Raw genomic sequence first — 24,041 nt, forward strand, 5'->3', positions numbered from 1 at the left:
CCCACTTTTTATAAATGCAAAATAAACAGTAATGTCACTAACGGCCTTCTGGCTATGGACTGGTTCCGATACACAATCTGGCCTTTACAGATATGGACAACTACCAGTTCAAGAGTGTGTGTTGTACCATTTTATATAGACATATAGCCCACACAGCGCGCCCCCCCCACACACACACACACTCCATAAAAACATCCCATTGCATTATTGTTGTTAGCCATTTTGGGGACAGGAAATGGGAAATTGACTTTGCCTATCCAGAGGCAAGGATTAACACTATGCTACTATAAAATGCATCTAACCACCGCCTGGCTCCCTCAGCTAAGGAACCGAGAGAGTGTGTGTGGTGGGTCGGTGAGGGGGCAAAGGATAGGAGAGGAAGGGCTTTTTTAAAAATGTGAAACTGTGTGAAAGACAAGAAAGACAAAGTTTGTCATATAAAATCCTTTTGTGGCATTAACTTTTACAGACGTTGATGTCTGTATGTGCATTCTGTGTTGGTAACGTTAAGAAATTAACAATGAAGAGTATAAGACGACTTTCTTTAAGAGTCTGCACAAAAACTTCAGAATGCTAAAGAGAAATAAACAGTGGTTGTGATAATAAGACTTAAACATGTTTTGTTGCCCCACTTGGTCAAAAAAGGCTCTTTTGATGGTCTAAAGGTCTAAATAATGTAGACTTGGGTGAGGAGAGGTCGTTTCTGGTTACTGTCAAATTTCTAATTCTTTCTCAAAACCTGTTGAGATTTATTTTGGCCACTCAAGTGTTACCACTGCTGCAATTCCAATTACAACTCATTGTTCTGTAGCAACACAATATGCCAGAAGTTTAGGGAAGAGTAGCTGAGCATGTGGAGATTAAATGCTACCTAGTGGACATAATGTTAAAATTAAGTGGTGATTACACTCAGTACTTCCAAGTTGGAAAGTGGCAATAGATACAACAGTGCTTTAACTTGGTTGGACAAGACAACAACAAAGGTGGATCCAAAAAGCCACGGGAATGCAACTTAATAAAAAAACAAACAAGCAAAACACCAAAAACAAAAGAAAAAATAAAAGCAGCAGAAAAATCATTATGTGATCAAAGCTGGGATGAAAAAGCAAGAATGAAAAAAGAGGAGAAAGCTTGTCAGCTGGTGGTCGGTGGGCAGCACAGCTTCAAGAATGGAAACCCAGGAGGAATAGAGACTTTTCTTTTTTAAATGGCGACAGCAAGAACAATCCTCCACTGTCTTCCACTGACTGCTGGGAACATCCAGTGGAAGAGAGGCTGAACGGATGAGTGCGAGTCTGAGACAGAGGGTTCCTCTGTGGGCTTGGCGTCGAGTGAGGACCTCTCTCCGCTCTGGAAGCTCTGTCTGAGCAAGGGGAGCAGGTTGTCGCCTTGGTTGCTCTTTTCTGGGCAAGTAGAAAGAGGGAGGGAGGGAGAGAGGGAGGGCACGCACCACTGGTCATGTACAGAGACCTGGCGTGGGCACACAGTCATGCCACGCACACACACCCACACCAACACTAAGGGACGCGCACACAATCACTATCTAAAAGGGTTTGCCAACCTCCCAGATAGCCAGCCAGTCTGGCAGCCAGTCATGCAGCTCCAGACATTTGTCATGACAGGCTAATTCACAGTCAAGAGGTGCTTTAGGTCTCTATCTTGTCCAGACTCACACACTCACACTAAAGAACCACAGAACACACATGCACACACCAAGCCAATCAAATAGTCATGTAATCACACACTCTTCAACAATGTTTAAAAGCCACAGAGATTCAGGTAGAAATCAGCTAGTTGTTAAACTCTGATTTTCTGTTACCATATCACCATGTGCCTCCTTATGATAATCACAACAAGAAATGTCATTTACATATAATTATTCAGCAACAAATTAGTCGAAACATCACTAAATACAGAAAGCATCTTTATGAACCTTCAAGCAACCACACAGGAATGCCCACAGATACAGTCCACTATAGTTTCAATAGTTTCTATGCAAAGAATTGTTAAAGTTAGAAACTTAGATTTTATTAGACAGCAATCTGTTACTTGTTACAAAATATTTGTTATATTTTCAGTAACACTAAAATGATCTATTATAGTATGCTCATATCATTTTAACACCTAAATATATAAGATCTGGTGACTCAGCAATACTTAATCAACAACAAATATAATGAAGTTATGGTTACAGATGAGGTTATAAGGTTATGGATGGATAACTAATACTTCAACATCTACAAAGATGCTGAAAGGCCAGTCTTCCCAGATCCTTTCTGGAATGTTATCCTCAGCGTAAAACACAGCTAATGCAGGTATTTACAGCTCTATATGCTGGGATGAGCGAGCAGATTAAGGTGGAAAGGAACAAACATCATCATCCTCTTGGTGACAGGAAGGAGTGGGATTTATGGGAAATGTGGTTTTCCAGTTTTAAAAAAAACCCATCTAAACAAAGAGCAGAGATTTTTGTTTGGCTTAATTATCTGTTTATTCCACTGAAAGGTGCAATGCCAGTATTTTTGACAATATTACCAAATTAATAAATCTAATATTTTTCCTCAAATTTAGGTAAAAACAGAAATGGAAAAGAAGGGAGAGGGAGTGAGAGAGGAAGAAGGGGAGGGAGGGAAAGGGAGAGCTTATCGGCTGGCTCCAGACAGAGTGCGCGGATCAATGGGCGTGCGAGGCCCACAGCGATCAATGCATTTGATAAAGATAAAGAAGAGCCACTGTACATGGCTATCAAAGAACCAGGACACAGCCTAATTATGATTCGACGGGTGCGTGCCCATGATAGGGGTCTGTGTGTGCCTGTATGTGTGTGTTATATGTACATAAATATAAATTTGAGAGATGTCGGCGTGGAATTTGAGCAGGAGTGCGGCTTATGCACCTGTGTGTTAGTGTGTGTTTATGTGCAACTGCAAAGATGCAGGAGTGGTGTGCAAGGTTATGTCTGAGGTTTTAAGTACAGTTAGGTCCGTAAGTATTTGGACAATAGCCGGTGCTACAAATACTGCACTACAGTGGATTTTAAATCAGATAATCAAGATGAGATTGAAGTTTTTCAGCTTTAATTCAAGGGGTTTAACATAAGTATTCCATTAAAGGTTTAGAAATTACAGATCTTTTTATACATAGTCTCCTATTGTCAGGAGCTCAGACGTAATCAGACAAACTGAGATAATCATGATCATGAGCCATTTCTCTCCTCCTCCATATGTTTCTCTTGACATCATTCTGTTACAAGTTCATCCTGGTTTCATCTGTTTGACGATTACTCAGAACTGTGCGGTCTCTTTAAGCTGTTTTTGCCTTCTTAGCCTCGAGTGTAACTAGTAGTTTAAATCTTGTTTTAAATCCTCTCTATATGCATTCATGAAGGCATCTCTTGATTTAAGACTTTGACAATGTCAAAAGTGTTCTTGACTTAGATGTTGTGAAGTATTTTTTTCTTATCATGAACTTTTGTTGTCTTCTGTGGTCTCTCAGGACTTGGGGTGTCTCTTAGCTGGCCAGTGTATTCCCTGTTTTTGAGAAAGTACCAGATTATTGATTTGTCTCCTCCTCACGTTTTTACTGTCTCTCTGATGAGTTTATTTTGTCTTTTTCATACTTACGAACTCCCCCTAACTTGCACTGACATTTCTAGTCCTCATTGAGAGATCTAGAAAAGCGCAATGAACTGTAAGTTCAAAAGTGGAATCAATTCAGATATTATATCTTCTTCATGTGTCATTAAATAGTGAATGCGGGAACGAGCCCACCTGGCCATCAACCTGCTTGTTCAATTACTTTTGAGCCCTTGAAAGTGGTGGGCTATGTATAAAAAAGCAGTACTTTTGGTAAATGTCTTGAATTGAAGCGAAAAGTCTGAATTTCAATCATACCTTGATTGTCTGATTAAAAATCCGCCGTGGTGGTGTACAGAGCCAAAATGATCTGTGGTTCGAGAATATAAAAATCTAGTTTTTGTTTATACATACTGTATGTGCAAAATCTTTTTGGTATCTCTTACTTGTTAACAGTTGAAGCAGCAGTGGAATCATGTGTGAATGACACAGGAGACATTTTGCATGAAAAACAAATTCATATGGTTTGTATACGACAGAATATTGTTTTGAAGTACTGAGTATGTGGCAGAAGAACAAAGGTGTGCGTTTAAAATTCAGCTGATTTTTTAATAATGAGCAAATACGTTAGTGTGTTTGACTTTTGAAGTTCTGTTTAACTGTGGTTCCATAGTTGAATTAACAATTTGCCCTCAGCACAGTGTGTAAGCCGGTGTGTATACTTAACAAAGGACACTTGTACAGTAGGACAGGTAGAACAGGTTGAGTGGGGACATGCACACAAAAGTCAGAGCAGATTGTCGTTCTGACAGACGAGTATGATGGGAAGGTTCTGCCCTTTAAATAGACAGGATAATTGCTGGGGAGAGAGAGACAAAAAAGGTGAAGGGGGTGAGAGAGGAGGTGGCGGAGGGACATAGTAATAGAGAAACGGAGAACATGAGATCAACTCCCTGCCCCCTTTTGAAGAAAACAGAACTCACTTTAGAAGTTATGGCCTGTGTTAGTTCCACTACTGCTTCCTGAGAAAGTTCTCGAAAGTGCCGGGGTTAAGGCGGAGACATTCACTGAGGCACTATAGCTTATTCCAGATAGACTGGTGTGTTTGTGCAGGTCCAGTGATAACAGTTGTTAGTCAAAATAGCTGTTAAAATACAATGCAAGCAGTTTGTAACAGGTCATTGTACCATGTCTGACAAACCCATTCGTACCAGATAATTTTTTTCATTAATCAACCGATTAATTTTCCTCAGTACTGTTCCAAATACTTCAAATGATGCATTAAAAAAGTCAGATCAGTTTCTCTTTAATATCCTTTGTGTATCACTAAGGCTTCCATGTTTCAGACTTCCTCCGACTGAAAAAGTTCACTTTAATTTCTGGTCTTAATTGTTATTTCATTTATTTAGAATATTTTGTTTATTGCATTGTTCTTTCTTTCTTTGTTTACTAAACGAGTTTGTTATTGTTAAAAACCAAACCAAACTCCACAGACTCTCATTTTAAAAGGATCGACTTAACAGCATTTATATATACGCTTTCATCTTTACAAAAAGAAAATGGGCTTCAATGGATAGATTTTACCTTCATAAAAACTCTGAGTGAAGTGATTTTAGAGGCCTGATTGTTTTAACTGTCCTGAGCCAGGGAGCTGGAGCCAGCAGACATTGGCTAGGCCTATGCATAAAATTAAGTGTCATAACTATACTGTTGAAACGGACCATTGAACAAATATGCAGGTCCTTTTTGACTTTGAGTCTATTTTTTTCTTGAGTTACGCAGACATCATGATGCATCCTACATAACCATTCTGCATTGTGACCAAGATCACATCATTGTTGAGTCACAATGCCTTTGTTTTGCATCAATTTTTAAACGTTCTCTAAACTTGATACTTTATGAATAAAATACAGAGAACAAAGCAGAACAAAACGAGGGAGAAAGTAAAAAAGGCAAAACACCAGTGTTAGAGGATGGACATGAAAAACATTTGACACTTCCACTTGGTCAAACGTGAACAATATAACAAAGAGAGAAAGGAGGAGAGGTACATGTGTTCAGGAGAGGTATGTAAGTGTAAGTGAGTTACCGCTTTCTTCTCTGATGGCTTGATCAGCTCTTGTGATGCAATTCAGAGAGCTGTCTTTCTCTTGCTCGTTAACACACACGCACGCACACACTCGATTTAGAGACTGCCTTTGATCTCCACTCTAGCCAATTCGGCCATGACACATACCCACACACTCCAAGACAAGCACGCACACATAGTCCAAAGAAACTCCCCACCAAACTATTTAGTTTCATTAGGGGCAGATTCTTCAAAAAGGACAGAGAACAAGAAGAAGAAAGGAGGGGGTGAGGGAAGGAAGAAGAGGAAGAAGAGAAGAGGGGGAAAAAATGAGCACTGGGAGAAGAAAGGCACTGCAGCCACATTAAAATGAGACCTGGAGAAAAACTATTACTGGTGGGAGAAAGCTGAAAAGGAGAGTAGATGGAGGAGGAGGGGAGTAAAGAACAGTGTGTGAACATAAAGTGTGGACAAAAAAGGAGAGTGCATATGGCCATATTTGCATTTTCAAAACAGACATTTCTTTCCTCTTTCTGCTGCACAGACAACCCTTTACTGGTTGGATTTTCAATGGTCAAATCCATGAGAACAAAACCGAAATCAGAATATGTGAGGACTAAGATTATTTTTTCAGGATTATTTTAGTTTATGTAAAAAGAAGGGACCTGTTATAATGGGCCACTCGTGAGGACCTGAATGTAATGCTTCCAAAATAAAACAGGAAGAACTCACACACAACTTCCATGTTCGGCATTTGAAAAGGTTCCTAAAAATGACAATGTTCAGCCAGAAGGCTTTGTTTTGGTCCCAAATGTCAAAATAAATGGAGGAAGGAAGGAAAGACAAAATACTAACCTGTTATAATGAAATATATGAAATTAAATAAATAACACACAATGTGTTTTTCTTTTAAAGGGACTTTTACACAAGGTTCAGTCAGAGGGCCTTGGGTAAAAGGTAACCTTTTTAATGGCTCTTGGATATTTTCTTTATTGTTTTTTTGTTTTTGTTTTTTTTGAATAATAATAATTTCTTTTTTTTTTTACATACATCACAGTACAGCCAGAGGGCTTTGTTTTGGTCCCCAATTTAAAACAGAATGAAATCTAATTCAGAAAGAAAGGAGGACATGACAGACGAGTCAGAATGAGAGGACAGACAGCAGATGGGAGTGAGTGACAACACCCACAGGTCACAACAGCAGAGACCCAGGAGTCCTCTCCACTGCTGAGGAGAAGGAAGAGGAATAAGGGGGGTGATGGGGGAAGAAGGGGAGGAAGACGTGGTTGGGGTGCTGGTCGGCAAAAATCAAACGGGACCCAATTATAGGAATCACAACGAGTCAGTGAGCAGGGAAACTCTCTTACCTGGAAAACACCGAGGCATTTGCGTGCACTCTTGAACGCATTCCACAAGCAAAGCACACACATACTCAAAGACACACACACAAAATAAAAAAAAGACGTTCAAATATGCACAGGTGCTACAAATCTGCACACATACACACACACAAATTTCTGCTTTACAGTTTTCTGCAAAGGAACACACATAGTTGCACATTTTGCTTTGTGGGTCCACATGCACACACACTTCTCCCCAAACCAAGTGTGGATCCTGATAATTAGCCTGGCCAGGCCGGTGTGAAATTACTGTTCTCATCTGCTAATGGATGAGAAGACCTGAAGTGAACAGACACACAGAGACATGCACACACACACCTCCTATTAAAAGAATAACAGTGGGAAAGTCCAAAGAGCAAAAGAAAGACTAAAACCAAAACTGGGGATGTCAGGACTAAGGACAAAAAAAAAGTCTAGATATTTTTAGGAAAGCTCATTAATTACCCATTGTGGTAGGACTCGACTTAAGCGGTCAAAGAAGTGCAGGAGACTGATGCTGTCCAGTGTAGCAAGTGATTTATTCACCATTCTGTGGCCCAAGAATATTTACAAAGAAACAAATAAGAAACTCAACTCTATAATAAACTCAATTCAAATAAACATAACTGAACTTAAATCAACGGAAATTAAGGTCAAACTGCACACAGCTACACTGACCTGAACCCTTCTTCTGAAACACCTGAGTTCATCTGCTTAAATAGTCCCCTTAATCAAACACTTTCTCCTCTGGACTATTCCATTCAGTAGGTAGGTGAGATGAACATGATTATATTCATCCTCTACTACTCCTCTTGACTGGCAACATAAACTCTGGTGTAATCAATACATATCACAACATTAAATCTATTTCTTTATAAACCCTTTAAAATCAACTTTATTAAATTATAAGAATTCTTCCCCTCCTGCCCTTGGTCTCTTCCTGTGACCTCAGATGAACCCAGAAGGTATAAAGCAGGAAGTAGAACTACATTTCCTCCTTTTGCTTCTGGAAGACAGGTAGGTAAAGATAAGTTCAAACAATACAAATTAACAGTTGAAATAAATAACATGTTAACTTAACAAACTTGCATGAATTGATTTAAACCAAGATGTTATATTATATAATCTGTAAAAGTGCAGAACATAAACAAACCCGGGATAGTAGATGTTTGCCTATTGCAGATTACATGTGAAATATGGTTAAATCAAAACAAGAATGTTAACTAAGAATGTAGACAAATGGTCTTCTCACCCACTTTGTCACACCCATTTGGCTACTGCTTAGGTAGGGGGTGGTGACATTACAACATTACAAGACATCTGCACCAGTGACTACTGATATGTTGTGAAGGCCACCTATGAGGAGGAGGAGGAGGTGGTGAGGCCAACGCTGGTGAGCACAGAACAATTAGTAGTACTGGTCATCCATCAAAGACTACAGAGAGAGGACAGACAAAGATAAATAAAGAGATGGGAAAGGAAAGAACTGGGGCTCGAAGTCAAAAATCTGACATGAAAGAGAAATGGAGTGAGGAGGAGAGAGAAAGACTGAGAAGGCAGGGAGAAAGAGAGGAACCTGTGACCTTAGATGAAAGAAGCAGTGACTGTGGGCTACAATTAGGGATGGCAGGAGGGAGAGCATAGGTCAGGAGAACAGGGCTACACACACACACACACACACACACACACACACACACACAAACACAAGTGTCTAACACATTGTTCGTGCTATGTTCACATGAATAGATGAAGACCTGATTTTAGTACAGATAGCTAGTATAGCTGAGCTTGATCATGTATCAGTTTGTATATGTTTCTGAGGTTTCTGTCACATTTAGTGTTAGCTGTGGGGAAAGAAGGTTTCAAACCTAAAACCTAAGTAGCATAACTAGTCTCAACACTCAAAGGGATGTCCTACAGTGTTAAATAGTAAATAACGATTGCTTTTTTTTAACATTTGAGATGTATGTCATAACACTCTGGGTAATCAATCTCCAATTAATCACTGTTTCACACCATCCCACTTAGACAACATTTTGGCCTGGCCCAGCAGCTGAATAAGCTTTGATTTTTTAAATTTCTATATTAAATCTCACCTGAGTTGATCTTTTTTTGATCTAATCAGTGCACAAGTGTAAAAACAGGAAAAATTAAATCTCTTAAAAATGCCAGAAAAATGAGCCATTTTAACTTCTAACTTCTTTAGAGCTGGCAGACAAAATAAGTAATAGCTCATTTTATCTCTGAAGACAACTCCTGAAATACTGCTGACCAGTGTAATATAATTAGCACTAAAACTATGAGTTTTCTGGAGTATCAGTTTTTCGATAAAAGAGAACTGCATTATCATATAAAAATCCTGACACCTGCAGCTTTGTGTACGACATGATTTCAGTTAAAAGATGACACCTGATGACTCATTTGTCGTTTGTGCTTTGAAAGCTATACGCTAAAGCAGCTAATGTAAGCCCCACCTTTCCCTCACATTAGCCGTTTCCCTTGAAGAACGAAGCCTGCTTTAGCTGAATTAAATTATACCCTATGCATGCTAAACCACAAAGCACCTACTTAGACAGATGGAGAGTTAAATGGGAAAAGCTTGGGCCTCTCCAGCTGATAACACAGACACACACACACTCATGCTAATCAAAACAAGACATCAAGTAATCTAATCTGAATCACTAACAATTATCAGCACATTGGCCTCGAGGCCAGTCGTATTCCTTTGATCAATGTTTTCTATTAAAAAAAGTGTAAACAATTCAATATCTCCCTCCCACCCCTCTTGCTTCCCTTCCTTTTTTATGCAGAGGAGTGTGTGTGTGTGTATGTGTAAGTAAGTGTGTGTTTAGGGGTTATTAACCAATTGTCCTTGGAAATGAGTGAGGAAATAAGGAGGAGAGAGAGAAAGAGTGGAGGGGTGGGTTTGCCTACTTTAAGGAGCTAATCTAAGTGAAGTCCGCCATCTTGCCAGACAACAAGGGACAGAAGAGGACCTTTTTTTGTGGCTAAGGAAATATATCAGCACTGCAACAGCTTTGAAAAACTCTTTTAATTTGCTTTCTTCCACTGAAGACTTTTAACGGCTCCCAGTCCTTGGAAGGTCCTCGTTTATTTCCTCAGATTATGCCGAACTGGTTATTCCTGTGGCCGGCGCACAAACATGAACAAACACCGACAACACACACATACACACTTTAAAAACATCTAATTCAAGGGCATATTTCTCTTTAAGGACTCAGGGAGCAAACGCAGGGGGCATGCGGCTGCTGCCTTTTAGATATTTCATTACCAAAAGGTATTTATTTCATTTTACCCTCAAATCCCTTGTCGTCACAATTCTCACAAGACCATATTTTTTTCTTAACCCTCCCCCTTTCCTTTTCTCTGAAATATTTGGAAACATAACGGAGGATTTGACCACAGTGCTTTCCCAGGGTAACTCCTGGTTCATCAGTGTGCCCCCTCCTCCCAGTATATTATGTTCAGTGGAGCGTGCTCAGTTCAGAGCTGGCAATTTCACTCGCATCTTCTCTAGTCTAGTTTGCTTCGCTACAGCGATTTCTGGCCCCCTTCTTTTTTTCTTTCTTTTTTTTTTACCATGAATGTACTTTTGCTGACAGGTGTTTGTGTACAACATTTACTCAGTGTTCAGGGTAAAGTGAGGGGGCAGCAAAATTGGTGGGGGATGTCATAAAAATTGTGCAGAGTCAAGATGACCAAAGAGAGAGTCTGAGTAGAGAGAGAGAGAGCACGAGAGAGAGGGGGAGACATGTTTATGGTGAGAGGAGAGAGCGAAGAAGTCCATCCATATTTGAGCTTTCCACACTGACATGTTCCACACACCAGAGTGTAAGTGAGTCTCAGCAGAAGTTAATAAGGAAAAGTCTTCTCTCCTTCTCAAAGACTTTCCTTAAAGTGTTCACCAAAGTGGGCTGCCACAGGATGAGACAGTTTGGACAAGCTTTTCCAGCATGTTGGAAGCGCAGTGAGCAGCAAATAGAGAGACTGTGGAAGTGACATGAGGGCGCTGAATAAGTTGAGGAGGTGTGGGGTCACCCTATTAGCTTTCCCTGCACACTGACGTGATGCCATACAACAAAACTCATATTCAAGCAAGCTTTTACTCACTACACAGACCTCATCCTGACTCTCAGGGCCTTTCTTAGATACAATGTCCACATCTACAGTTATGTCCATATATATTTGGACACTGACACAAGTTGTTTTTTTTTTTTTGTTTTTTTTACCTGTTCACTTAAACATATTCCAGTAATGGTTACATAATGGTCATGGCCTAATGTGTAGATGGGCAGCTTTCTTAGGAGTTGTGCCGCTCAGTTTTTAATTGGAGTACTTTGACTCAAAGGTTATTTCATGTGCAAGTGACGAAACTCCTTCGTTATGTCATTATCAGTTAAGCAGAAAAAAAGTCTGGAGTTGATTTTGCGTGAGGTGCTTGCATTTGGAAGATTTTGCTCTCCATGCAGGAGAAACAGGCTATTCTTCAGCTGCGAAAACAGAAAAAAAACATCTGAGAAACTGCTAAAATATTAGGAGTGACAGTTTGGTATGTCCTGAGAAAGAAATAAAGCACTGGTGAACTCAGCAACGCAAAAAGATCTGGACGTCCATGGAAAACAACAGTGGTGGATGATCACAGAATCATTTCCATGGTGAAGGGAAACCCTTCACAACACCCAGCCAAGCAAACAACACTCTCCAGGAAGAAGATTTATCGATTTCCAAGTCTACCATAAAAAGAAAACTGCATGAAAGTAAATACAGAGGGTTCACTGCAAGGTGCAAGCCAGTCATACACCTCAAGACCAGACAGTCCAGATTGGACTACAGTAAAAAAGAAACATTAAAAAAAACCCAGCACAGTTCTGGAAAAACATTCTTTGGGCAGATGAAACGAAGATCAAACTCTACCAGAATGATGGTAGAACAGAGACAATTTCATTCTTTTAAGTGGACAATACCAACACCTCCAATCCCACACAGACAAAAAGGAAGGCTTGGACTTACATCACAGACACCTGCAGCTCTGTTTGGTGCAGCTGCAGCTGAGTTGGAGATGTATTTGCTGCCGGCTTTCATCGCAGCATCTCTGCGGGCCTGCTCCAAGAGGAGTCTGGCTCTCTCCTTCAACTCCTCCTGACGAGAGAGGACCTTCTACACATGTGAAAAGAGAGAGGATACACTCAGAAAACTAAAGCTATTGTAACTGAGACTGGGAAGGGTTCATTGTAATCACATTGTGCCATAAATAAGGTAAGCTTTCTTCAGCCAGACCTCAATCACACAGACCTACAGACCGGTGACCCCCTGGCAACCTCCAGGGTTGATTGGTGAGTGATTGCTGGAGGTTGCAGGTTCCCCATAGTTGAAACTGGTTGCAAAGAGGGTGTTGCACTAAAAACCTTGTGATTTCTTTGGATGCTAGCAGATTGACGTGGTCAACTTTGATTTTCATGGAGGATGTTGACTTGTCTGCAAACTTGTCTCTACCACAGAGCGGTAGTGAAACTTTGTTGTGCATTACCACTAAAATAACAGGTTTCAAATGGGTCAACTTCAGCTTTTTACGTTTTAAAAGTCAGTGTCTTCCAGGCAAACCAGTGACAACTGTCATAAACCGCTAGTGACCAAACAAACTGCAAGGAGGTTTGAAGTGCGACAGCCTCCAGCAATCACTCGCCAACCAAATGTGGAGTAACCATTTTTTCTCTAGCAATTGGTGGTTGCCAATGCGGCATAAACATGCATGCCAGATAGAGGAAAAAATCCTGGAATGTTGTATAATAATATATAGCTTTTTTAAATCTAACTTCTTAATGATATAAAAATGAAATCATCTTTGGTATCCATACCTAGTATATCACCTGGGTAATAAGTCACAGAAGATAAAAAGAGGTTGCATACTTTTCGCATCCACGAGTCCGCTAGGGTCTACCTGGGAAGCGCAAAGGTCCATGCTGATGCCAACCGGCCTGCTTAGTTTTTGTGACTGCCTGGACTTGTTCACTGAGAATTTATATCAAAATACACCACCTATGCATGGACCCAGGCAGTTGACTTTAAGCGGACTTTAAAGAAGTATAACAGGAATGACTACTCAGCCTTTGGATCTCCAACTGTCCGTGTTTTTGCCCTATTGCTCAAGACTGCGGCCACTTCCTATGTAAGGTAGCTTCTCCTTATAATTTACCACTTGCTAATCAAGGTCTGAAGTACTAAAACAATCCATTTCTTTTAAACCATACTCACCTTCTCAGCTGGGGGGCTCGACACAGGGGCAGGTCGTGGCTCCTAAAAAGAAAATAAATCATGACTGCAGTGGTCAAAGAGGCACTCCTAATTTTCAAAGCATTTCCCCAGAAGAATGAAACCAATAATGTTGTTTAGAATGGTGAGTGATGTGTTTATCTTCAGCCGCAAACTATCACACAAGCGGCTTTCACATTTCTTTACTGGACATGCAGCAAGTGGGGGATTAATTCAGCCCTATGCTTTTCTAATCCAGGAGCAGGTATGTTCCCTATGATATGCACCCTCTGAGGGGAACCTGGGCTCATAGCCCTGTCTGGGTCCATTTGTGTGGAGAGCATGACGGCTTTGGCAAATAAGCAAACCACACACTGAAGTCAGAATTTTATCTGCAAGGTAATTCTGGGTGTATTGTAAGCAGAGCTTTTACATTTAGCAATATTACCCCAAATCTGGCCTGGATACATCCTGCTAACTAGATAAAAGCAGATCAAAATGGGATGTCATGACTGTCATAGCCCCCCGCTTGCCCTGTGACCTTTCGACTTGTAAACAACAAGCAGTAATCTGGGGTTAACCAACGCAGACAGCAGTGCATTCAGTGTGATTGTGCACACACACGCACATACAGGTGTGTGTCACAGGGCGTGTGTGAGAGACGAGATGATGTGTGCTCGGTGCAAAGCATCGCCACGCCTGAGCAGTCACGGTGCGACTGCCATCAACTGCAGGGATGAGAAATATAATGAAAAATATAATGAAATGTCAAAGCAGGGGGTTCTCCCAGTGCCTTTCATAGTTGCCACGTGTTAAAGGCTCGGCCCAGACGCGTCTGGTTCTCGGCTACAAGACAGGTGACGACAACATCTAATGCAGAACGGGAGAGTTTCAGTACGGTCATCTCTGCAACCGCATCAACGAGGTCGGGATTTGAAGCTTAGCGAGCGTCAGAAGGGAATGAATGTTCACCGTATCCTCTGTCTTTGACTGATGTAGCTGTGAAAGTTTCAATCAAATTCAGGGTGCAAGGATAAAAATGAGAACAATTCATTTAGGGGGAAAAGCAGGAATCTGCACGCAAACGCTGTCAGAATCTTAATACCTGCATTAAGCAGTTAGAATTAGTCCAGATCATACAGACTAATTTAGTTGATTACTTTCCAACGTCATATATTTACAATATTCAGGAAACACTACAGTGTGTTAATAAAGTATGAAATGTTAGGCTTCATGTGTATTTACCTGTTTGACTGGGGCATCTGTATGATTCACTGGAGAAGAGCTGGTATCTGATGCAGGCTCAGACTCTGAGTGACGCAGGCTTGCCCTCTTTTTCTTGATGAGGTCGGCATCCCTGTTGTAGGAGAAGCCCAGTTTCGGATGGGGTGGCGAGTGGGACAAAGTAGCTCCTCTCCTGGTAGGGGACGCTGGTTCGGGAGCTCCCTCTCCTCTCTGCTCTCCTGGTTCATCCTTGTTTTGCCTTTCCTTCTCCATCTCCACTCGCTGTGGTAACTCACTAAGGTCTAAAGTGTTTGCTTTCTGTAGATTTCCCCTCTCCTCAGAGCCTGACGCCATCACATAGGTTGAGTTTGTTGCTGTGGAAACTAATACTGTGCGCGGTGATGGGACAGGAAGCGAGGACTGTGACAGCGCTGGAGTCGACAAGCCGGCCGAAACTGCTCCTACCTCGGCCTTCAAACCTTGCTCCTTCACCTCTCCCTCAGTAGCTTCAGCTGTGTTAGATTCAGTGGTGGCACCGCTGGCAGAAACAGCAGCCTGAGAGTCAGCCTTGCGGGGCTGCACATCGTTCAGTTCAGCGTAGAACTTGTCCTGGTCTATTGATGCATTTGTATCAGTCTCAAAGTCACCCACTTTGTAGGTGCTGCGGTTGCTGTTGGCCTCTATCTGCACCACATTGAGCTCCTCGCCAGAGAAATGGGCCCGGATCTGATACAGGTAGGTCATTACTGTTAGTTTGTCAGGAATGGCCAGCAGCACCATATCGGATGGCTCCAGGAGACGAGAGATGCCGAGGCTGGCGAAGCCGTCATATGCCTATCGAAACAAGTACGAGAATAGACAGACTTTCAGAGTATTCTTCATCACAACGAGGGCAGAGAGGGATCAAAGGGTAAATAGCAAGACAGGAGAGGCATGCTTTCTTTTTTAGACATAGATTATATTTGGTGCATTGCATACATGACCTAAGTGTGTTCGCATGTGTTTGTGCGTGAGCGACACTTTTGGCATGCCTGCTGACAGGCCACGTCAGGGATGGTTGTCCCCGATAAGGGACGTAGATACCCCAAGACAGAGAGCTTAATCCCGAAGTGTCTGTGAGTGTGTATGTGTGTGTCTTTATCGCTCCCCTGCATCAACATGCCCACGCTCTCCGTCACGCGTGTAATTGGTCTGATTAGAGTCTGATGAGAAAATACAGGTGTGATTATCAAGCGACACACGAAAAACCAATCCCCCATCACAAGATAGACTGAGACAGAGAGACACAGAGAGAAGGGATGAAAACCATTATCGCAGCCAATGACAGGTAAATAAATAGATTAACAGCACACAAACACACAGCCTCCATTCCTGCGCACACACAACCTCGTCATCCATCTCTCTCAGGTATCGCAGCTTGTATCTGGCCTGCTTGATAGTGTTGATCTAATTCCAACCTGTTGCTGCACCCGTTTGTTTCACTGCCTCTGTTGATCTGCTCAGTCTATCAACCCCCACGATTTCCACCAAACCCTCCTTGATGGTTGAAGAGCCTGCTTAACTATTTACAATTTTGAGTTCTTTCCTGCTTCTTCAGTCTCCAATTTCTTGTGAAACTAGCCTCTAGAGACATTTTTTCACTTTTATTCTGGACAATATCGTAAGAAGCAGGTCGGGATACGGTCCAAAGTTGGCTTTTCTCACATGTAGCACACAGCAGGAGATAGTCTGCTTCATACCCACTCTCACTAGTGTGGAAAAAATCCAGTGGGTTTTTCCCTGGATAAAAATGTGCACCTGCACTACTCTCACATGGGGCCTTTCTACTACTGAGCTGTTGGTTAACTCTTTACACCTTGAAAGCCTACTAGGAGAAAACCTCAAAGCTCTTTTCTGAATTGTGTGGTCTCTGTCATATTTTTGGCCTGGTTACTAAATCATACTGTATCAGTAGTTAGAGGTGCCTATGTAGTGACTATGCATGGAACAACTCAGAAATTGCTCTCAAGTCTGTCAAACCACGTCCTATATATACTGAGGTGTTTTTATAAGAGGGAAAAAGTGGATTCTAACCAAGCTGCAACCGCAGGGGCTAAAAATGAAGCCAGGACGGAAAAAAACTGATGTTTCTCTAATGACAACAGCAGGCTGGACCCAAAAGCCAGGTAGATGTTGTGTTAAAATTCCTAATTTTAGTCACAGATATAAGCATGTTTACAGCCTGGTACAATGCAGTCTTTCTATAGCAAATTTCCCACTTTACAAAAACTGCAGATGAGGGGTTTTTTTTGTTTTATTTCTACTGATTTAAAAAACTAACCATGGGTAGAATAACTATACTCACACAGGAAAATGAGGTGCATGTGAGTGCATGTACACAAAAACAAAGCAGGAAAAAAAGAAGAGACGGCGGGAAAAAAAGAAAAGGGAGAACAGAGAGGGGTTTGCCTTTGCTGCGAGCCCCCCCCCCCCCCGTCCCTTTTCCCTGACAGGACTGTGAAAGAAAAAAGAGAAAAGAATATGACGAATAAGAGGGCCTGATTGGGTTTCTAACACGTATTCAGGGGAGCAAAGTGTGCTTGCATTGTTCCCCTCTTGCCCAGGGTAGGCTGTGAAAGAGAGCGACAACTTTGCTGCTCAATAGGTACAGAATGAAAGAATGAGAGAAAGGAAAGCGTGAGAGTGGGAGAAAGTGAGAGCTGCATGAGGAGGAGGTCGGGGGAGGCTCTCGAACTGGGTTTTGTTTCAGGGTCGATGTTAGTCTTGACATGCGCTACAGTCTTTTCGACCTTAGTGTCATGCTTTATTCTTCTTATATCTTCTCTTACAGTTTGAAAAGTATTGGTCGTATCGTACTGAGACAATGATGACTACTCAGCAAAGCCCTGTTGTTTTTAAGAGGATGGTGTTCAAAGGTGGTAGCCTGCAGTCTGTGACACAGTACAGCATCTCCAGTAAAGTAAAAAATTAAAGTGGCAATACAACAAAACTACCAAAACAGAGATGCCAGAAATAACAATGTACCTCTCTCTCACTTATTTCTTGCTGAAAATTACTTTTTAAAATAACTTTTAAAACGCATGTTTAGCTTTTAAATTTTAAAAACAGTAAATATAACCATAATCATGCATACTCATAGTGGGCTGAAACAGTTATAGGGAGTAAAAAAGATGGCTTTAGCCACTTTTATGTCACCCAGACAGGCTGCAAACGTAGCTGCGCCACTCCAGGGCTGGTTTTTAGCATGGCGGGGATTGAACTTGCGACCCCCACTCCAGAGGTGTGTATTTTTACCACTACACTATCCAGCTGCACAAATAAATAGTGCTACATCACAAGAATAGTTGCCTTAAGGTACTTTATATTGTAAGGTAAAGCAAATATCAAGTGCAACAGTGTGGCTCCATTTAGGAAGAACCACAGGTCTTAAAAAGAGCTGAGGAGATACGGCTGGCCCAGGAAATTTAATAAAATAATCTACTATCAAGCTTTAATGAGTCTTATTATAACTATATCATTATCTTTATTATTATTATTTTTTACTAATGAGCGAAATCCCCTCCTATGGGCCTTTGGCACTTTTTAAAATTCTCCATTCTGTGTTTTGTACTGAGCCGAACAAAATCTACTGGATACAAATTTTGTGGCTGTTAAATTATATACAGGCGATGTACATCACAAGTGAAACATGAAAAAATGGAAACAAAGAACGTAACATCACATTTGCAGAGGGATAATGAATTGAATATATTATATAGTTATTATAAAAATATATAGATGTTAATAATCACTGTATGTGTGATGACTGAGATTTACATAAATACACTATGCTTATTACAGTTAAGATTCTGCTATATAAATATAAACAAAATGCAATAAAACACTTTATATGATTCAACAAGTATGTATGAGAAGCTCCTAGGCCCTGCCACAAATACATGTGAATGCATACTAGTACTGCAACCCTAATAATATTAGTTGAGCAAACTTATGTTAAATCAGGCCACCCCCCAAAAAAAACATCCAACTCTGGATACACTTAGCTTGACAAAGCTAACTCCTCATTCAGAACAAGCTCAGTCACATGAGTAAATACAGGACATCAACCTCCATGTATGTACAAAAAACATGGTAGTTGCCTGATTGTATTGAATTTTTCCTCATTCTGTAACTGACTGCAACTTCTGCTAACTAAATGGTTTCTTAGAGTTTGAGGGTGTTGCACACTCATGACCACTTTTGATCACACAGGCCACCTGACAGGAGGTAACCTTTCTGGAAACACTCACAGTCTGACTTGGACTGATTAAAATCACTCTGATATTCTAAAATAAAAAATAATAAAGAAATCACAATAATACTGTATTGTGTCCTGTGATAACATATCATAGAACGCCTGGTGATTCCCACCACTAAGACCTGCTGATGTACGTTCCCCCATATAGTTTAGCCAGTACAGTTGCTCCAACCCTTTGTTTATAACACTCACTATTGTGTGTACTACATGCAGCAGAGTAGCATAGCAATGGAGTAGAAGGTGGTGTTGAATCAAGCTCCATCTTCATGGTGGGCTTTCATCGAGTTTGTGAAATCAACTTCAAGTGTAGAAGGGTTAAAATAATCTCTCTCATTCATTTTTTTTAATGGCATTTAAATTATGTTGTTTGATATGCATCGTTGACTGACAATGGCGAGCTTATTTAAAAAAATGCAATCCCTCTTTTGCACAAGGTTTAACTAGATACAGCCAAACCCCGAGTACAACTGACCAACAGTACACCAGCTAAACTACTACAGAAAGCATCTAGGACCAAAAGCCTTTTCCTTTACCTGTAAAGTGTATATATATATATATATATATCACACATTTTGGAGAATATCTAGTTTTCTCACTTTCCATCAACCTCCCGACAAAGCTCTGGGTCTGGACTAAATGTCACCACCGCCTGCCCCAGGCCGCTGCTCCCTGCTCCCCCTCCACTCCCTCTCATTGACTGACAGCTATCTATCGCTGTCAATCATCAGCACCTCCTTCCTTCAACCCAACCCCTCATGGTTGCGCTCAGGGCGATTTAGCCTGGTGCTTGGTGCTACACTATCAGATGGCATGACAAATTACTTCTCCTTGGCCTCATTACACACACACACACACACACACACACAAGCAAAAGGTCCAAACATATCGATGCTCCAAAGTCATAAAACATACAAAACCTCTACAAATTAACATGCAAACACATACCGTTTGATAACAGATCATTTCAAAGGCTGTGGATGTTCTGAATTATTCACTTTCTCCCCCTTTTTTTTTCTACCAACCCCCAATATTGATTGCCCTTATCTGTCATAATTCAGCACAGTCTGAGCTCATTGCAATCACTTTTCACAGATAGACGGTGAGAGGAGGGGGCCATGTCTATCAACTGCCCATGAAAAGCAGAGATAGTCGTCGTTTCTCTACATTTCCATTCCCGCTCTCCATTCAATAAATTCTATACTTTCCAATAACTCATCAGGAATCAGCACTGAACAGGTTCTTCTCTTTTCATCAGTCTCTTTCACTCAGATCTGCAAACATTTATGATTTCCTCTTAAAAAGTCTCCTTTCTAAACACCCATTGTCATTTATTTTGTTGTTTTTCCTGCTTTGGGGTCCTTAATCTGCCACACTATGCTCTCTTCCACTGTATCTCATGTCATGTCAGCATTTTCTTTTTATGATGGTCAACTTTCTCTATTCAAACACCCTCAGGGTGCTATATGACACCACCCAGTGCAGTACTAATCTTTCTGCTCTCCTGAACCACCTGGCTTCCACATCCAATCAGTCACTTGCATTTACAGTTGTGCAGCAACGCTGGAGATGTGATACAACACCTTCCAGATACTGCATCTCATAGCATCTCTTCATGATAGGATTTTGAAGCTAAATTAATCTAGCAACCAAAATAAAGCAGCATGCAATGCCAATATTTGACTCAGCACAATCCAGGAGGAAGCAAACTTACCGGAGTATTTTCATTGACTGAAAAATTAAATTAAAAAAACTCCACCAACTTCACTGGCTGCTATCTTTGATATTTTAGTGCTTTGTTTTTCTGAGGGCCTTGCTCTCATTGTTCTGAAATGTGAATCTGCTGTCTGAAGCAGTTTCCTTCCATGAACATGAAGCCCTGAACCTTTCTCTGTGCATGTGAAAACACAAATGTTCAGCTCACTTGGATCAGACATTAAACTGCCAGATTCCCACCACAAAGTCTGAACAACATCTGTATGAATACACTGTGCTGATGACACAGTAAAGTAGGTCAGGTGAATTCGCAGCTAGCAGCCGGTCACCCCATGTCCTCCTTCCTGTCTTCCTCCATTCCAGGCAGCACCTCAACCAGAGTACTTCTACAAATGATGAAGCTAACAGAAGATCTTTCTGATCAGAGTCTTGTGATATTTTCTCTGTACATGGAGCTAAAGGTAAGTGAAAATGAAAGGAACAGTGCACATTTTGTTGAAATGTTAGGCTAAAAGACAAGAAACAAAATATGTAAATATGATCACCGCCCTTTAAGCTATGCATGACATTTAGGAGCGATGGGGTCAAATCTCTCGATGAAATGTTCACTGGTGCTCGGTACTAGTTTGGACTGCCTCAACGCTTTTGACGACCGCCCCTGTGGTCTAATGATGAGTTTTGACACCTCAGTATATCTCCATGAAAAGGTGTTTTGACGACCATTGGAAGAGTTTCTGGGATTTTCCAAAGGTTGCTCCACAGGCAAAGACTACCCTCACTTAATTTCTGATGCAAACAGTCATTTCTGTTCTATAAGCAGGCATGAAATATGACAAAAACGATTCAGTTCAAAAAAGAGCTTCAAGGTTTACTCCTAGTAAGCTTTCAAGGGATAAAGATTTAATTCTTCATAGCATAAATTCAGCAAGGTGTTAGAACATTATATTAAATGGCCATTCAGAAATGATATCATCCATTCTATTACTTTAGCCAATATCGTGAGTCTAACCCCTTATAACACTCTCAGCATTGTGTGAAACAATGACAGCTAAAAATACATACATTATAGACCCAGGTTTTTGAGAGCTACATGAGAACTAACAGGAAGTGGTAGGTAATATCTACCTGTATCTCCATTATTGCCAAATATACATGAGCACCAGGTGTAGATCTCCACAGAGAAGCTGGTCGGAGTACGCCGGCTACAGTGCTGCAGCTATTCACCAGCTATCACCTTCTACGGCATATTCCTATATTACTTATATCTAGCCAATTTCTTCAGGGCTACTTGAGCACCTGGAGGGGGGTGAGGGGCAGTTAGCAGATATGGGATTGGGTCTCTACCTCTCCCTCCACTGTGGTTATTGTCAACAGGCTAGCATTCATGCCTAACAGGGCCACCAGAGGTTATCGCTCAGCCAGAGAGTGTATGAGAAGAGGAAATCAAGCTGCAGGAACCCGACGCATATCGTTCCGTGTAGCCCTCGGGGCCGAAAAGGGGACCGCTGGTGTGCCGTGTGAATACAGGTGCGTGCAGCGTGTGTGTAGTAAGTGCGGGAAAAATACAGCAGTGTGCGAAGAAGTAAATGTGGAGGCGAAGAGCCAGCGGGCAAAAAAAATGTAGATCTGTGTGGAAGGAAACCTTTAACAGTCAATGTGCAGACATGAAGACATAGGGCAACAATGAAAAATAGGTGTGTACATCTGCTTTATGTGTGGGTCAAAATTTGTTAGAAGAGGAGAGGAATGAAACTCTTCTTTTCACACATACATTTTGCAGTTTTGCTTCTGTACAAAATAACATGGGATGGAAATCAGACAATCAAGATGGGATTAAAGTGCGACTTTGAGCTTTAATTCAGGGAGTTTTATAATATACATAAATTTACAACTGTTTAAGAGTGACAACCATATTTATACACAATCCCCCATATTCAGAGGTTCAAAATTAATGGGATAATTGACATTGACGATGACAATTTCATGGCCAGGTGAGACCTGCTCACTTGTTATTTGAAGACAAATGAAGCAGGCTGTTGATTCAAAGTGCTGAATTTGAATTGTGAAGGTTTTCACTGTAACTTTTATTTAATTGTCAATATGAGATCCTAAGATATATTATTGTAAGTGAGCAACCATTAGCCTGTAAAACCCAAATAACCCTCAGACAGACAGCAAAAACTTTACAAGTGGACAAATCAAAAATCGTTTGCATTATTAAAAAGATTGAATGCACCGACCAGCTCAGCATCAACAAAAGGCCTGAAAGACCACAGCAGACTAAACTAAAGAAAAACTAACAGTGAAGTGTACAGAGCTATGCTCACTGCTCAGATTCAGCCAAATGCTGCAAAACTGACCAGGTAGCGCTTCACCACGCAAATGGATAATAACTCAAAGCATACTGCAAAAGCAATGGGATAGAAATGGGATAGTCTTCAATAACTGACTCAGTCATCTGATTTAAAACCCAAGAGAGCATGCTTTTCGATTGCTTTTCGATTATTAAGTAAAAACCTGAATGCAGAAATACCCACAAACACGTACCTACAGGCAGCTGCAGTAAAGATCTGGGGGAGCAACTCGAGGGAGTAAACACAACATTCGCTGATGTCCATAGTGCTACACCCCGGTTTTACATTTCAGGCAGACATTGTTTTTTTTTTTTCATCCAAGTATTTTAAAAAGTCTTTACATGTAATTGTTAGTTTGTCCCATTAATTTTGAACCACTGAAAACAAAAATGTATGGCTGACACCAAATCCCTGTTTATACCATTTAAAGCCACTGCTCTAAGCAACACAAGACAAATGTTCTCTTATTAAAAACACACAAGTTGCTAAAGTAGTTTAGTAAGCTCCCAGCATGCTGCTGAGCTGAACACACTTTCTCATCTCTGCCAGGTGACTAAGTCACACACACACACACAGCAGGGGGGGAACATCTTATGAAAACTGTCATTTGTGTGTGCACATGCATTTGACTGTCTTCCTATGTGTGTCTACCAATCCCGTTCAAACCACATAAACACAATATCCATGGATTAATGGCAGATCTCTAAATAAGGCCAAATGGAGATGTGGATGGGAGGGAGCTAAGTGGTGTGAAGGGCCCAGCGGTGGCTGCCTCTTACCTTTTTGTTGTTTTCTTTAATATCCTGAGGATTGAGCGACTTGTAGTCTCTGAAAGAACAGTGGGGAGGGTTGGAGAGGAGGTGAGCAGAGAAAGAGAGAGAAAAAAAAATGGTAGACAGAGAGACATAGCGGAGAAAAAGGTGTGTTTAAATATGCGTCACATGTAATGGTATTAGAACTGTAACATGCAATTTCATAGCAGTGCAATCAACAGAACTAATAGAGTGGAAAATATGTAAAAATAACACACCGGAGAGGAAAGGCACACAAGCACAAACACACACACGTGTACACAAAATTATCTTCATGTGTGCCTGCTTGATGGGACTGCAGGTTTTCCATATAATGTTCTTTTGAGTGTCTCACACACACACACACACA

General features: G+C 41.1%; 1 protein-coding gene across 4 annotated transcripts in view; it reads right to left on the bottom strand.

The window, feature by feature from the left end:
• The window catches only part of ehbp1 (EH domain binding protein 1), a 163,738-nt gene that overhangs the window by 52,639 nt on the left and 87,058 nt on the right, over positions 1-24,041 (bottom strand). For all 4 annotated transcript variants that reach the window (XM_026190107.1, XM_026190108.1, XM_026190110.1 and 1 more), the window contains 4 exons: positions 23,660-23,708; positions 14,538-15,350; positions 13,296-13,337; positions 12,054-12,200 (listed from right to left, as the gene is read on the bottom strand). In XM_026190107.1, the coding sequence (XP_026045892.1) occupies positions 12,054-12,200; positions 13,296-13,337; positions 14,538-15,350; positions 23,660-23,708 (1,051 nt within the window). The remainder of the gene's footprint in view (positions 1-12,053; positions 12,201-13,295; positions 13,338-14,537; positions 15,351-23,659; positions 23,709-24,041) is intronic.

This window comes from Astatotilapia calliptera, chromosome 13 (genome assembly GCF_900246225.1).
Source record: "Astatotilapia calliptera chromosome 13, fAstCal1.2, whole genome shotgun sequence".
Lineage (NCBI taxonomy): Eukaryota > Metazoa > Chordata > Actinopteri > Cichliformes > Cichlidae > Astatotilapia > Astatotilapia calliptera.